Source organism: Sceloporus undulatus, chromosome 2 (genome assembly GCF_019175285.1).
Source record: "Sceloporus undulatus isolate JIND9_A2432 ecotype Alabama chromosome 2, SceUnd_v1.1, whole genome shotgun sequence".
Taxonomy (NCBI): domain Eukaryota; kingdom Metazoa; phylum Chordata; class Lepidosauria; order Squamata; family Phrynosomatidae; genus Sceloporus; species Sceloporus undulatus.
The window spans coordinates 826,752-840,294 of record NC_056523.1 but is presented as its reverse complement, the minus strand read 5'-3'; the positions used below and the strand labels follow the sequence as shown (position 1 = coordinate 840,294).

General features: G+C 46.3%; 1 protein-coding gene and 1 long non-coding RNA gene across 2 annotated transcripts; both read right to left on the bottom strand.

Annotated features, from left to right (window-relative positions):
* Positions 1 to 327: 327 nt before the first annotated feature.
* Positions 328 to 1,869, bottom strand: LOC121923034 (zinc finger protein 239-like). Its single transcript, XM_042453140.1, has one exon. It carries the CDS (start codon positions 1,811 to 1,813, stop codon positions 956 to 958), a length of 858 nt encoding a protein of 285 aa, XP_042309074.1. The 5' UTR covers positions 1,814 to 1,869; the 3' UTR covers positions 328 to 955.
* Positions 1,870 to 1,926: 57 nt separating this feature from the next.
* LOC121923071 lies at positions 1,927 to 10,176 on the bottom strand. Its single transcript, XR_006102299.1, has 4 exons — positions 10,100 to 10,176; positions 8,228 to 8,329; positions 2,825 to 2,908; positions 1,927 to 2,085 (listed from the first exon to the last, which is right to left on the bottom strand). It is a non-coding gene; the product is annotated as an uncharacterized LOC121923071 (long non-coding RNA).
* Between the last annotated feature and the right edge of the window lie 3,367 nt (positions 10,177 to 13,543).

The window sequence follows — 13,543 nt, the reverse complement described above, 5'->3', positions numbered from 1 at the left end:
GGGCCCTGATCCAGTCCAACCCCCTTCTGCCATGCAGGAAATCATAATCAAAGCATTCCTGACAGATGGCCATCTAGCCTCTGTTTAAAGACCTCCAGGGAAGGAGATGCCACCATTCTCCATTGAGGGAGTCTCCTTCCCTCAATGAGGGAGTGTGTTCCACTGTCAAACAGCCCTTACTGTCAAGAAGTTCCTCCTAATGTTAAGGTGGAATTTCTTTTCCTGTACCTTGCCTCCACTGCTCCATTGTGTCCTATTATCTAGAGCAGCAGAAAACAAGCTTGCTCCCTCCTCAATATGACATCCCTTCAAATATTTAAACAGGACTATCCATTAAAAGTCTATACTCTCCTCAAGAAGTTACTATCTTGATTTAAGATGGCAACTAACTTGATTCAGGTATGGAAGATCCTTATGCCCTGCAGATGGCAAAAAATGGAGGACCTCAATTCCTCTGGTATTAAATAGGGGCATGCAAGAGGGCAGCCATTGAAACTAATGGCGTTTGGCATCCATGGATGCTTAAATCTGCAGATGGGAAGCCCATGTTGGGGCATTCATGCTATATATATATATATCCTTTATACACTTTAGCCAATTTCTCTGGGGTAATATACATTTATACATAGTTTTGTACAGATTTTCTTTATATCTTTTTCCATTGATCCATTCAAATTTATGTCTCAGTTTATTTTGTCCAATTAATTATGTATTCTTTAACCTGCTCTTCTTCATTGTCAAATAGAAGTAGCAATTTGTACATTTTGCCTATCAAATGACTACCAAATGAATGTGCATAAAAACTTTAAGTTATGATTTCCCCCTCTTCATAATGCCAGTTCTTCATATCTTCTCTCTTCCCTTAAATGATAATATGACAGCCATTGTACTTTAAACCCTTCACTTTCTAATTTTTCATTCTTTTTCAGAAAAGCTCTTTTGGCATTTCATACATTTAGCTGGTTTTCCCCATGTGGATTCTTTGATGTGAACGTAGATGATTACTCCGACTGAAGCTCTTCCCGCATTCCACGCATTTATATGGTTTCTCCCCTGTGTGGGTTCTTTGATGTAAACCTAGATGTCCACTCTGAGTGAAGCTCTTTCCACATTCCATGCATTTATATGGCCTTTCTCCTGTGTGGGTTCTTTGATGTGAACTTAGTCTTCCACTCTGAGTGAAGCTCTTCCCACATTCCATGCATTTATATGGTCTTTCTCCTGTGTGGGTTCTTTGATGTGAACGTAGACTTCCACTCCAACTGAAGCTCAGTCCACATTCCATGCATTTATATGGTCTTTCTCCTGTGTGCTTTCTTCTATGTGAACGTAGATCTCCACTCTGTTTGAAGCTCAGGCTGCATTCCATGCATTTATATGGTCTTTCCCTTGTATGAGTTCTTTGATGTAAATGTAGACTTCCACTCTGACTGAAGCTCCTTCCGCATTCTATGCATTTATATGGTTTCTCCCCTGTGTGGGTTCTTTGATGTGAACTTAGCTGTCCACTCTGTCTGAAGCTCTTTCCACATTCCATGCATTTATATGGTTTCTCCCCTGTGTGGATTCTTTGATGTGAACTTAGCTGCCCACTCCGACTGAAGCTCTTCCCACACTCCATGCATTTATATGGTCTTTCCCCTGTGTGGGATCTTTGATGTAAACGTAGATTTCCATTCCAATTGAAGCTCTTTCCATATTCCATGCACTTATATAGTTTCCTCCTGGTGTGGGTTCTTTGATGTGAATGTAGGTGTTCATTCCCTATGAAGCTCTTCCCCCATTCCATGCATTTATATGGTCTCTCTCCCATGGGAACACTGAAATGTGTGTTTAATTGTGATTTATATTTACATATTTTCCCACAGACAGGACACTTTCCGTGATCTGAGCCTGCAGCCAGATGTTCAGAAAGTTCGGCACTCTGAGAGGCAGAGGAGTTGTTCTTCTTGTTTGTCCTTTGGTTTCCCCTTTTGCTTTTCAGTTCTTTTTCATTTCCAAACTCCTCTTTTCCCATGAAAGGCTCTGTAATTTCCATTGATGTCACAAGTGGCTCCTCATAGTTCTTATTCTGCTGCTCATTACCTGTTTCATGAAAAAGGAGAACCAATTAGGAGCCAAACACAGAAGCCATGGACCAGGCAAGAATCAATCTGAATTATTTCCTTTATCTTATAATCTCCCCATTCCTTTTAACATTATTTACTTTTGCTTAGAGACTCTTTCAGCCAATAAATCATCAGTTCCATTCTGTTCAATATCCCTTTTATCTCCAGTAGACACAGAGGTCTGTCCCTCTTTCCTTTTGGAATAGAACAGGTATTTCCAGTTCCAGAAGCTTATGTGAAGCAAAGGAAAGTCAACAGGTGTAGCGAGATTAGAGGAAGAAGACTCCCTGAAATGGGAAAATGAACTTCCTACTGCCAGTCTTTTCTATCTGTCCCAAGTCAAAGGAAGCTCCTGGTCAGACACTGAAGGGAAGATGGACCAAGGCCAAGACTAGAGACTTTATCCTACTGAGGGCAATTTGACAAATATGAATAACACCAAACTAAACCCTGTGGACTCTATTCTGGGGACAAACCGAACAAATGCATGGAATGTGGGAAATGCTTGTGTCAGCATGAAGAACAATGTTGACATCCATGCCTTTGTTTTGGGTCAGAAGCCACTGAGTATGGCCAGTCCACCAGAATCATTCATAATTCTTAAATGGGTCAGACTCTTCTCAATAAAATTCAGCACAAGCAGAAACCTTCCCCAAACCCACTGCTCCCCTAATCCCCAGACAGGACATCTCTTGACCGGACATCTAGGCAGGTACCTGCAGGTCCTTCTCCTTCCATGGAGACCTAGTCAAAAAGGTCTTCTCCTTCCAGACGGGAGATGAGATCTGGTTTAGGATATTCTGCCAAAGAAAACAGAGAGAGAATACCTAGGCATTGCTGGTGTTATTATTTTATTGACTTATATCCCACCTGTCTCCCAGTATAGGTACTCAAGAGATGAACAGCACACTTAAAAGTTCTAGATGCGGTATCCCAAAGGTGCTCCCTAATACTCTGGCTTAACTGATCTGCTCCCTGATTTCTTCTATGGCCCCAAGAAAATGCCAAGAACCAGGGAAAATGTTAGAGGACTAGTCCTGCCTTAGGTTGGGTGAGGACACCATCCCAGTTGCTGAGTGAAGACATATGTGCGTGTTGTGTGTTGTGGCCTGCCTTCCACTCCCTCAGCCAGTCCAGGTCCTGCATATGGAATGGGAGTGGGTGCCATCTTGGTAGGCAGGACAATGGCTGGGGCTAGCTGTGCACAGGATGTGTGTGTGAATTAATGGAGGAGGGCAGATGGAAAGAACTGGCAGAAGTAATCTCAGAGCCATTGGCAATAATCTTTGAGAACCCCCAAAGAACAGGAGAAGTCTAGATTGGAGGAGGGTCAATGTTGTCCCCATGTTCAACCCAAACTATTACCTCCCAGTTAGTATGACATCAATAACAGGGACTATTCAACAGAGTCTTCCCAAGGAGAACGACCAAAATGGTTAAAGGTCTGGAAACCATGAAGCTGTATGAGGAGATATTTAGCCTGGAGAAGAGAAGGTTAAGAGGTGAGATGATAGCCCTGTTTAAGCATGAAAAAAGCATACGATGGATCAGGATTGAAGAAGAAATATTAATAGTAGGATATGTTTATTGTGTGCTGTTGTGTTTATTGGAGGCACAGTTATGCAGTGGTTCTGGTCTTTCTTGGAAGGACGGACTCAGAAGGTGGTGTTGGGGGACTCTTGTTTGACTCCCTGACCACTGACCTGTGGGGTCCGTCAGAGTTCTGTGTGGTCCCCAAAGTTATTCAACATCTCCATGAAACCACTGGGAGAGGTCATCCAGAGTTTTGGGGTGTGGTGTCACCAGTATGCAGGTGACACCCAGCTCTATCTCTCCTTCCCATCTGACTCCAAGGAAGCTGTCTCTGTGCTGAACCAGGCCTCACCTGGAATAAAACTGTGTCCAGTTCTGGGAACCACAATTCAAAAAGGATGTGGACAAATTGGAGCGTGTGCAGAGGAAGGAGACCGATTGAGAATGGAGCAAGCTTATTTTCTGCTGCTCCAGGGAACAGGATGTAATTGAGCAATAGAGGCAAGATACAGGAAAAGAGATTCCACCTCAAGATTAGGAGGAACTTCCTGACAGTAAGGGCTGTTTTATAATGGAAGACACTCCCTTAATGGAGACTGTGGTGGAGTCTCCTTTGGAGACTGATTCTAAAGAGAGGCTGCATGGCTGTCAATGGGGATGCTTTGATTGAGAGTTCCTTTGATTGAGAGTTCTGCATGGCAGAAGGTGGTTAGCCCTTCTTTGGGCCCCTTCCAACTCCAACCACCCTCCTTGAAACACTTGAAAGCTCTGGCAGCCAGCTGAGAGGGAGGTGGAGACAGAGAGCAGCAAACTGTTAAATACAATTCCTCTCTGATATTTGGGTCTCCTGGAGTTTGTTATACAATGCATAGGAGAAGCCAGGCATAGTCAGACACACATTGTAGATTTTAGGAGAGCTAATTGTAGTAAACTTAAGGGAAATACTGGAGGTGATCCCATGGTCAGGAATACTAAAAGATAAAGGAGTTCAAGACAGATGGGAGCTTTTCAAAAGGGAGATACTGAAGGCACAATTTAAAGGTTCCAGGGAGGAAGAAAAATTGGAGGTGTCTCAAGAAACCGGGATGGATGACTAAGGAACTTTCAACTGAGCTAAGTTTTAAATGGAACCTGTATAAGAAATGGAAAAAGGGGGAAATCACCAAAAAGGGATTCAATCAAATAGCAAGCATGTGTAGGGGTAAAGTCAGAAAAGATAAAGCTCAGAATGAACTCAGGCTTGCTAGAAAGGTTAAAAACAACAAAAAGGGTTTTTTGGGGGTATGTCCACCACGACTTAAGGTGCTGGGGATATTTAGACTGGACAAGAGAAGGTTAAGGGGTGATATGATAGCCCTGTTTAAATACTTGACGGGATGTCATATGGAGGAGGGAACTTGCTTGTTTTCTGCAGCTCCAGAGACTAGGACCCGGAGAAATGGATGCAAGCTCCAGGAAAAGAGATTCCACCTCAACATCAGGAGGAACTTCCAGACAGTCAGGGCTGTTCAATAGTGGAACAAACTCCCTCGGAGTGTAGTGGAGTCTCCTTCCTTAGGAGTCTTTAAACAGAGGCTGGATAACCATCTGTTGGGAATTATTTGATTTAGATTTCCTGCATGGCAGGGGATTGCACCGGATGGCCCTTGGGATCTCTTCCAATTCTATGATTCTATGAAAAGGAAGGAGGAGGAAACAGTAGGGCTGCTATGTGGAGAAGATGGCAAAATGCTAACAAGGGGCAGAGAAAAGGCAGAATTATTCAACACCTTCTTTGCTTCAACCTTCACAGAAAAGGAAAAGGGTGCTCAACCTGAGGATAATGGAGCAGATGATGGAATAGGGGAAATGCAGCACAGAATACTGTCTCCCTCCCCCACATAACTCAGTTTAAAGCCCTCTTGATCAAGTTTTTGAGACTGTTGGCAAAAACATTTCTTCCAACTTGCATGAGATGCAACCCATCCGTTGCAAGGAGTCCCTCCTCATGGAACCGCAGCCCATGATCCAAGAATCCAAATTGTTCTTGGCGGCACCATTTGCGTTGTTTACATCTGCTATTTTTCTCTCCCTTTCTGGACCATGCCCTTTGACTGGGAGATGAGGCGAGATGACAACTTGTGCATTCATTCCTTTCAGCCTGGCTTCTACTTTCCATTGTACAACAAACTCCAGGAGAACATGTTTACTTAAGGATCCCACCGCTTGCACCCCATTAACCAAGTCATCCTTGTTGGTTAGGATCAGATCTAAAATAGCTGACCCCCTTGTTGCCTCTTCCACCTTTTGGACCATGAAATTGTCTCCAAGGCAAGTGAGGAATTTGCTAGACCTTGAGGATTTGGCTGAGTTTGACTTCCAGCAAATATCAGGATAGTTGAAGTTGCCCATCACTACTACATCTCTCCTTTCTGACTGTGTGGTCATCTGTTCTAGAAAGGCATCATCCAATTCCTCCGTCTGACTTGGGGGTCTGTAGTAGACTCCCACCGTAACATCCTTGTTGTTTCCCTGCCCTTTGATTCTTATCCAGATGCTCTCCACCTGGCTTCCAGGATTGATGTCCTGGATCTCTTCACTGGTGTAAATATCTCTGACATATAGTGCTATTCCTCCTCCTTTCCTGTTTGGCCTATTGCTCTTAATAAGGTTATACCCCTCTATTTCCACATTCCAATCATGAGACTCATCCCACCAGGTTTCAGTGAGGCCTATTATATCATATTTGCTTTGTTGTACTAGGAGTTCGTCTTGCTTATTTCCCATGCTCTGTGCATTAGTGTAGAGGAATCCCAGACCTTGGGTCCCCTTTTACTTGCTGCTTGTGCAAGTTTTTTGCCTCCCACTGTTGGGTCCTTGCACTTTTTTTCTTGTTTCCTCTGTGTCAGTTTGACTATTTTCGCCATCCCTTTCGCCTTCCTTAATATTGCCTCTCTCCATTGCTCTGTGTCTTATTCTCTGGAGCAACAGAAAACAAGCTTGCTCCCTCCTCAATATGGCATGCCTTTAGATATTCAAACAAGGCGATCATGTCACCCTTTAACCTTCGCTTCTCCAGCCTAAACCTATCCAGTAGCTCTCTTAGTTCCTCCTCAGAGGGCTTGGTGGACTAAAGGGCTACTGATCCAGTCATCCTTTCGACAGAGAGGACCAAGATCTGGAAGCAAAGAGTTAGAAGGGAGCTACAGTTGCCCAAGCAAGGAGAGCAATCCATCCTCCAAGGAAGAAGCCCTATTCCACTGCAAAAAAGCTCTGACCGTAACATTCAAATTTGGTGCCCAGAACTGAGCACAATATTTCAAGGGCTTTTGATAACACTTTATTATTAAAATAACAACAACATCAGGGACTGCCTGAAGGACGAGACTTCTCCCTCCTTTAACTATCACATTGTATTTTGTATTTATTCCAATTTTTTCTGTACACCGCTATGATCATTGCGGAATAGCGGTCTATAAATAAAATTTATTATTATTATTTATTATTAAAATAATACTGTTTCTAGGCCACAAATGGGTGGCAGAGAGGCGTCCCCAAGAGCCAAAGGGCCTACAAGTGAGTCCTGTTGAGCCAAGACCCTCTTTGCGGAGGAGGGGGAGTCTCCCAAATTTCCAAAATGGTCCACCATGTGATATAGTGGCACCTGTACTTTCTGATGGTGCAGTGTACACAAACTTTGCTTCATGCACAGAATTATTTAAAATATTGTGTATAAAATTACCTTCAGGCTACAATTTAGATGCATATAGAATTTAAATGAATTTCATGTTCAGACTTAGTTCCCACATCTCCAAGGTAAAATAAAATACTCCAAAATCCAATAATAATAATAATAACAATTATAACAATAAAAATCCAAGCCACTTCTGGCCCTGAGCCTCTGGGATGACAAGGGAGACTCACCTTGTATGGCTAACCTGGGACTGGGAGAAGAGGAAGGCAATGGGGAAGAGAGGAAGGGGTCTTGGGAGTCCCCCTGTTTCTTTCGCTCGGGGGGGGGGGGGGGTCAATTACTTTTCTGTAAGGCCAGCCTAGGACAGAGAGAGGCCAGAGGGAGAAGGCTATGAGGCAGAGAGGAAAGGGTCTTGGGGTTTGACTCTCTCTCTTTCTCTCTTGGCGGTCATTTCCCTTTCTGCAAGGACAGCCGGGGACTGAGAGGGGCCAGAGGGAGAACCATGGGGCAGAGAGGAAGGAGTCTGAAGGGTCCCCCTCTTTCTTTCTCTCTTACGGGTCAGTTCCCTTTCTCTCTCTCTATTGGGAGAGAGGCCAGAGGGAGAAGGCCATGGGGCACAGAGGGAAGCACCTTAAGGGCCCCCCTCTTTCGTTCTTTCTTTCTCTCATAGGGGTCAGTTCTCATTCTGTAAGACCAACCTGGGACTGAGAGAGGCCAGAGCAAGAAGACCATGGGGCAGAGTGGAAGGGGTCTTAAGGGTTCCCTCACTTTCTTACTTTCTTTCGTAGGGGTCAGTTACCTTTCTGCAAAGCCAACCTGGGACTGAGAGGGGCCAGAGGGAGAAGGCCATGGGGCTAAGAGGAAGGAGCTGGAGATCCCCCTCATTCTTTCTTTCTGTTTGGGGCTCTCTTACCTTCCTACAGCTCCATCTTCCCCTGGAGCTCCTTCCAAAGGGTCTTCTTTGCCATTCTCTGACATCTGAATGTGCAGCTTCTCTTCCTCTCTTTGGGGGTTCCTATGGGGAGGAAGAAGGGAAGGGGGAGGTCAGGCTGTGCTTCTCCAAAAGTCGCTCCAGAGAGGAGAAGGGGGGCCCAGAGACCGGATGGAACCCACAAAGGGGGCTGGGAAGGAGACTCCCCTCATTCCTCCTGGACTATGGGCCCTAGTGCGACCCCTCCACCTGAGCCCCCTTCCGACACGGGGTCTATTTGGGGATGCAGGGGTTTCCCCACTAGTTAATAATAAATAATAATAAAAATTTTATTTATATCCCGCCCTTCCCAAGATCAGGGCGGCTTACAACAAGGATTAAAAACAATGGTGACAAGACAATATAAAAACATGACTATAAACAGGCCGTACCAACAATAAAAACTATCAACAAAACCAACAGGATAAAAAGCCCCATAGCCCAACCTCTTGGCCACGGAAGAGGAGGGAGGCCCACAGGATTTTTAATCAGGGAATGCCTGTTGGAACAGGAAGGTTTTTAAGTCCTTCCTGAATTGGGCCAGGGTGGTAGTCGAGCGGAGCTCGATGGGCAGCGTATTCCAAAGGACTGGGGCAGCAGTGGAAAATGTCCTCCGTGTGGTGGAGGCTTAACCTAGCCCCAGGCACCTTCAGTAATTGCTGCCCGGACGTTCTGAGGGTGCGAGGCGGAATGTATGGGGAGAGGCGGTCCTTTAGATATCCTGGGCCCAAGCCATTTAGGGCTTTATAGGTAATTACCAACGCCTTATATTGAGCCCGGAAGCGAATGGGCAGCCAATGGAGATCTTTCAAAACCGGTGTTATGTGGCTGGTCCTGGGAGCACCAGTGACCAGCCGGGCTGCCATATTCTGCACCATTTGTAGCTTCCGAGTTTGGTATAAGGGTTGCCCCATGTAGAGTACATTGCAGAAATCCAGTCTCGAAGTTACCAAAGCATGTACAACAGTTTCTAGGTCCCTCTGGGCCAGGTATAGTTCCTCCCCCTCTTTTTACCCACCGGGTGCAAAGCATCCCTTTTGTGTGGGGCATCATTGGCCAGGACCCCCACAGCCCCTCCGTTGTCATTAGAACAAGAACAAAAAAAGGGCCCAAAGGGACTGACCCACAGAGGAGGCATCCGCACAGGGCACAGCTAGACCCGCCTTGGCCCTCTGCCCTATGGAATCCGGGGGCCTGGAATTTGTCAGGTCCTTAGGATTTTCTGGCCCATTCGCAGGGAGTGCTAAGCCCCTCCAGCGTGTTACAAATCCCAGGATCCCACAAGAGGCAGCCATGGAAAGAACTGCCTCCAAGGGCAGCTGGGGGAGGTCTGGAGATTTGTTGCCGGGGAGGGGGGATTCTGGGGGATGCAGTCCCAGAGGAAGCTGTCCTGAGTGGAAGAGCCATGCCTCCTCTTCAGGGATGAAGGGAACACCCAGAATCCCCTGCTTAAAGCCATTCTGACCAGGGGATTCTGGGGGTGTGAGTGGGGGAGAAGTGCCTCTTCTTCGGGGATGAATGCAACACCCAGAATCCCCCTGTCTGGAGCCATGCTGCCTTCAGGGATTCTGAGAAGTGCAATCCTTGAGGCTTCCTTTTTCGAGAGGGACTTCAACGCCCAGAACCCTCCTGTCTGGAGCCACCCTTCTGCCCTGGGGTTGCTAGGGTCTGCAGTCCATACGAAGCGCCCCCTCCCCAAAATATCCCAAATCTCTCTTTGGGGGAGTCACGTATCCCATCATCCTCATCCCAAATCCCAATGGGGGAAGGTAGGAGGGAAGGCAGTGCCCCCCAAAACAGCCCCTTCCCACTGACCCTCTTCCGCCTCTCTTCTTCCTTGGACCACCAGAAGTGCCTCCTCCCAAGGGAACCCCTCCCTCAAAGAGAGAAAGAGAGAGAAAGAAGGGGCGGAGTCAAGGTCCCTGGGCCCACTTCCGGTCACAAGATGGCGCCCAGTGTGACATCATACCATAGAGAGGAGGAGGAAGAGCGGCGGAAGGCTCTATAGCAGAATAAGAGGCCTAAAAGCCCAATGGAAGCAGAGGGCTGTATCTGTCAAAGTTCCCTATCTACAAAAGCAGAGTTTTTAGGCCACAATAGGCAAGAGTGTTGTTGTTGTTGTTGTTGTTAGCGAGAGCGAAGGGAGAATTAACTTCTACTACTACTACAGTTCCCAGAATCCTCCACAGCCAACACTTCAACACCCAGAATTCCCTCCCTGGAGCCACCATGCAGCCCTGGGGATGCTGGGGTCTGCAGTTGAACAGGATAGATAAACAGAGGATAAATAAATAAATGAGGGTAAATAAATAAACATGGAACCCTTGCTCCTTCAGGGGATTCTGGGAGCTGTAGTCCAAGGAAAACAAACATTCTCAAAGCAGTGACTTTCTTTGTCGTTAGAGAAGAATGTTTTTGTACACATGGACGCAATTGTTTATAATTGTTTATAAATCATTTATATATATTTTAAAAGGGTGGATATTTTAAGGCCATAAGTACACCGAATATTATTTGTTTTGGGCTACTACAGCTCCCAGAATCCCCAGCAGAAAGCATCATAGTTGCTATAGGGGATTCTTGGAGCTCCAGTCCAAGAAAAAAGCCCAAACGTTTCCCAACATTATAGGGTCATTACGTTAAACACAACTGCAACACTTGTGGGATGTTTGTCTTCTTGCCTACAGAAGTGGAGAACTTCACATGCACCAAGTGCAAATTGGTAGCCCTCTTGGAGGAGAAAGTGCAGCAGCTGGAGTCCAGAGTAGCTACACTTCAGCATACAGTCAGCCCTTCTTATACACGGATTTTTTATACACGGATTCAAGCATACACGGTTTGAAAATGTTCCAAAAAAGTATACATTTACCTTGATGTTCCATTTTTTATTAGGGACACCATTTTTCTATGCCATTATACTTAATGGGACTTGAGCATACACGGATTTTATTATACACGGGGGATCTTGGAACCAAACCCCAGCGTATAACAAGGATCCACTGTATTAGGGAACAAGAGGATTTCCTGGACACAACAGAACTAACGATCTTGGATGAGTACCACGCAGAGGAAGATGCTCGGGTGGAAGAGGTCACTTGCCATACACAGGAGACAGACAGCTGGAGGAATGTCAAAAAGAGAAGTAAGCCAAGAAAGGATTGGCCACATTCCAATCATGCGACTCATCTCACCAAGTTTCAGTGATGCCTATTATATCATATTTGCTTTGTTGTACTAGGAGTTCGAGTTCATCTTGCTTATTTCCCATGCTCTGTGCATTAGTGTAGAGACATCGCAGACCATGGGTCCCTTTTACTTGCTGCCTGTGCAAGTTTTTTGCCTCCCACTGTTGGGTCCTTGCACTGTTTGCCTTGTTTCCTCTATGTCAGTTTGACTACTTTCTCCATCCCTTTCGCCTTCCTTAATATTGTCTCCCTTCCCCTCGGAACTCAGTTTAAAGCTCTCCTGATCAAGTTCTTGAGACTGTTGGCAAAGACATTTCTTCCAACTGGCATGAGATGCAACCCGTCTGTTGCAAGAAGTCCTTCCTCATGGAACCGCAGCCCATGATCGAAGAATCCAAATCCTTCTCGGCGGCACCATCTGCGAAGCCAGTTGTTCACATCCGCTATTTTCCTCTCCCTTCCTGGACCATGCCCTTCAACTGGCAGAAGAGACGAGATGACAACCTGTACATCCATTCCTTTCAGCTTCCTACCAAGCGCCTCGTAATCCCTTTTGATGTTCTGAATGCTGTGTCTTGCAGTATCATTAGTTCCCACGTGGACCAAAAGGAAGGGGTATTGGTCAGAAGGCTTGACCAGTCTTGTCAGCCTCTCTGTCACATCACGGATCTTTGCACCTGGAAGACAACACACCTCTCGAGACATCTTGTCAGGCCTACAAATCACTGCTTCTGTACCCCTCAGCAAGGAGTCCCCCACTACGACCACACGCCTCCTCCGAGGCTTAGCAGCGACTGTTCCCTCGGGTGGGACTCTCAGGCTCCCCTGCTCTGTCCCTGAAGTCTGTCCATGCTGCTCTTCTTCATCCTCCTTGATAAGGGAAAGAGCTTCGAATCGATTCTCTAGCTGCAAGCTCCCCGAACAATTCCTTCTTGGCTTACTTCTCTTTGTGACATTCCTCCAGCTGTCTGCCTCCTCTGTTTGGCAAGTGACCTCTTCCACCCCAGCATCTTCCTCTGCGTGGTACTCATCCAAGATGGTTAGTTCTATTGTGTCCAGGAAATCCTCTTGTTCCCTAATATGCTGAAGTGTAGCTACTCTGGACTCCAGCTGCTGCACTTTCTCCTCCAAGAGTGCTACCAACTTGCACTTGGTGCATGTGAAGTTCTCCACTTCTGTAGGCAAGAAGACAAACATCCCACAAGAGTTGCAGGTGACTGCAGCAGATCCCTCGCTGTCCATACTGCAAAGTCTTTAGTAATGACTATAACAGTCAATCTACTGGGAATACCACTTTATGGCTGCTATCTTACACTTAAAGGGAAGGTTCTGTTTCAATATCTGATCCTAACCTGATGCCACTTGAGTAGAGTTGTTGAGTTAAAGAAAACTAAAATTCGCTCTGGAAGGCTCTGGAAGGTGTTATATAAAGCTAGTCTGCTAGCTCCGCCCCCCTTGTGACTCACAGATGTGACTCACAGAAGCTCCGCCCCTTCAGCAACAAGCACACGGTCTCAAAATGGCTGCCCAGCTGCTCCTCTCCTTCTCCTCTCTCTGGCCGGACTTCACGTTTTATCCACGAAGAAGTTGTTAAACTCGTCACAGCAGGTCTTGGATGATTCCAAAATAGAGTTCAGGGAGGAGGGAAGCTGAGTAAGCTCCCTCACTACCCTGAACAGCTCTGCTGGACGTGGCTCCGCGGACGCAGTACGTGCAGCATAGAATGAATTCTTTGCTGCACTTATTGCCACTCCGTAGGCCTCCAAAAGAGTGTCCAGGAGTGCCTTGTCGGCTAAGCGCTGGTGTCTTCACCAGTCACGCTCTAGTCGTCGCAGAACCCGCTTCCTTTCCCTGAGATCTTCTGTGTACCAGGGCTGTTTTTTGAAAGCAGGCCTGAGAGGACGCTTGGGAGCAATACTGTGTATAGCCCTGGAAAGGTCAGTATCCCAGATGTCAGTCAGGGCATCAACAGAATCGCCGTCAGTTCCAACCATATACCCCTCTAGGGCTTCTTGGAAGCTTTTGGGTTCCATCAGCCTTCGAGGGTGGACCATTCTATTAGGTCGGCCACCCC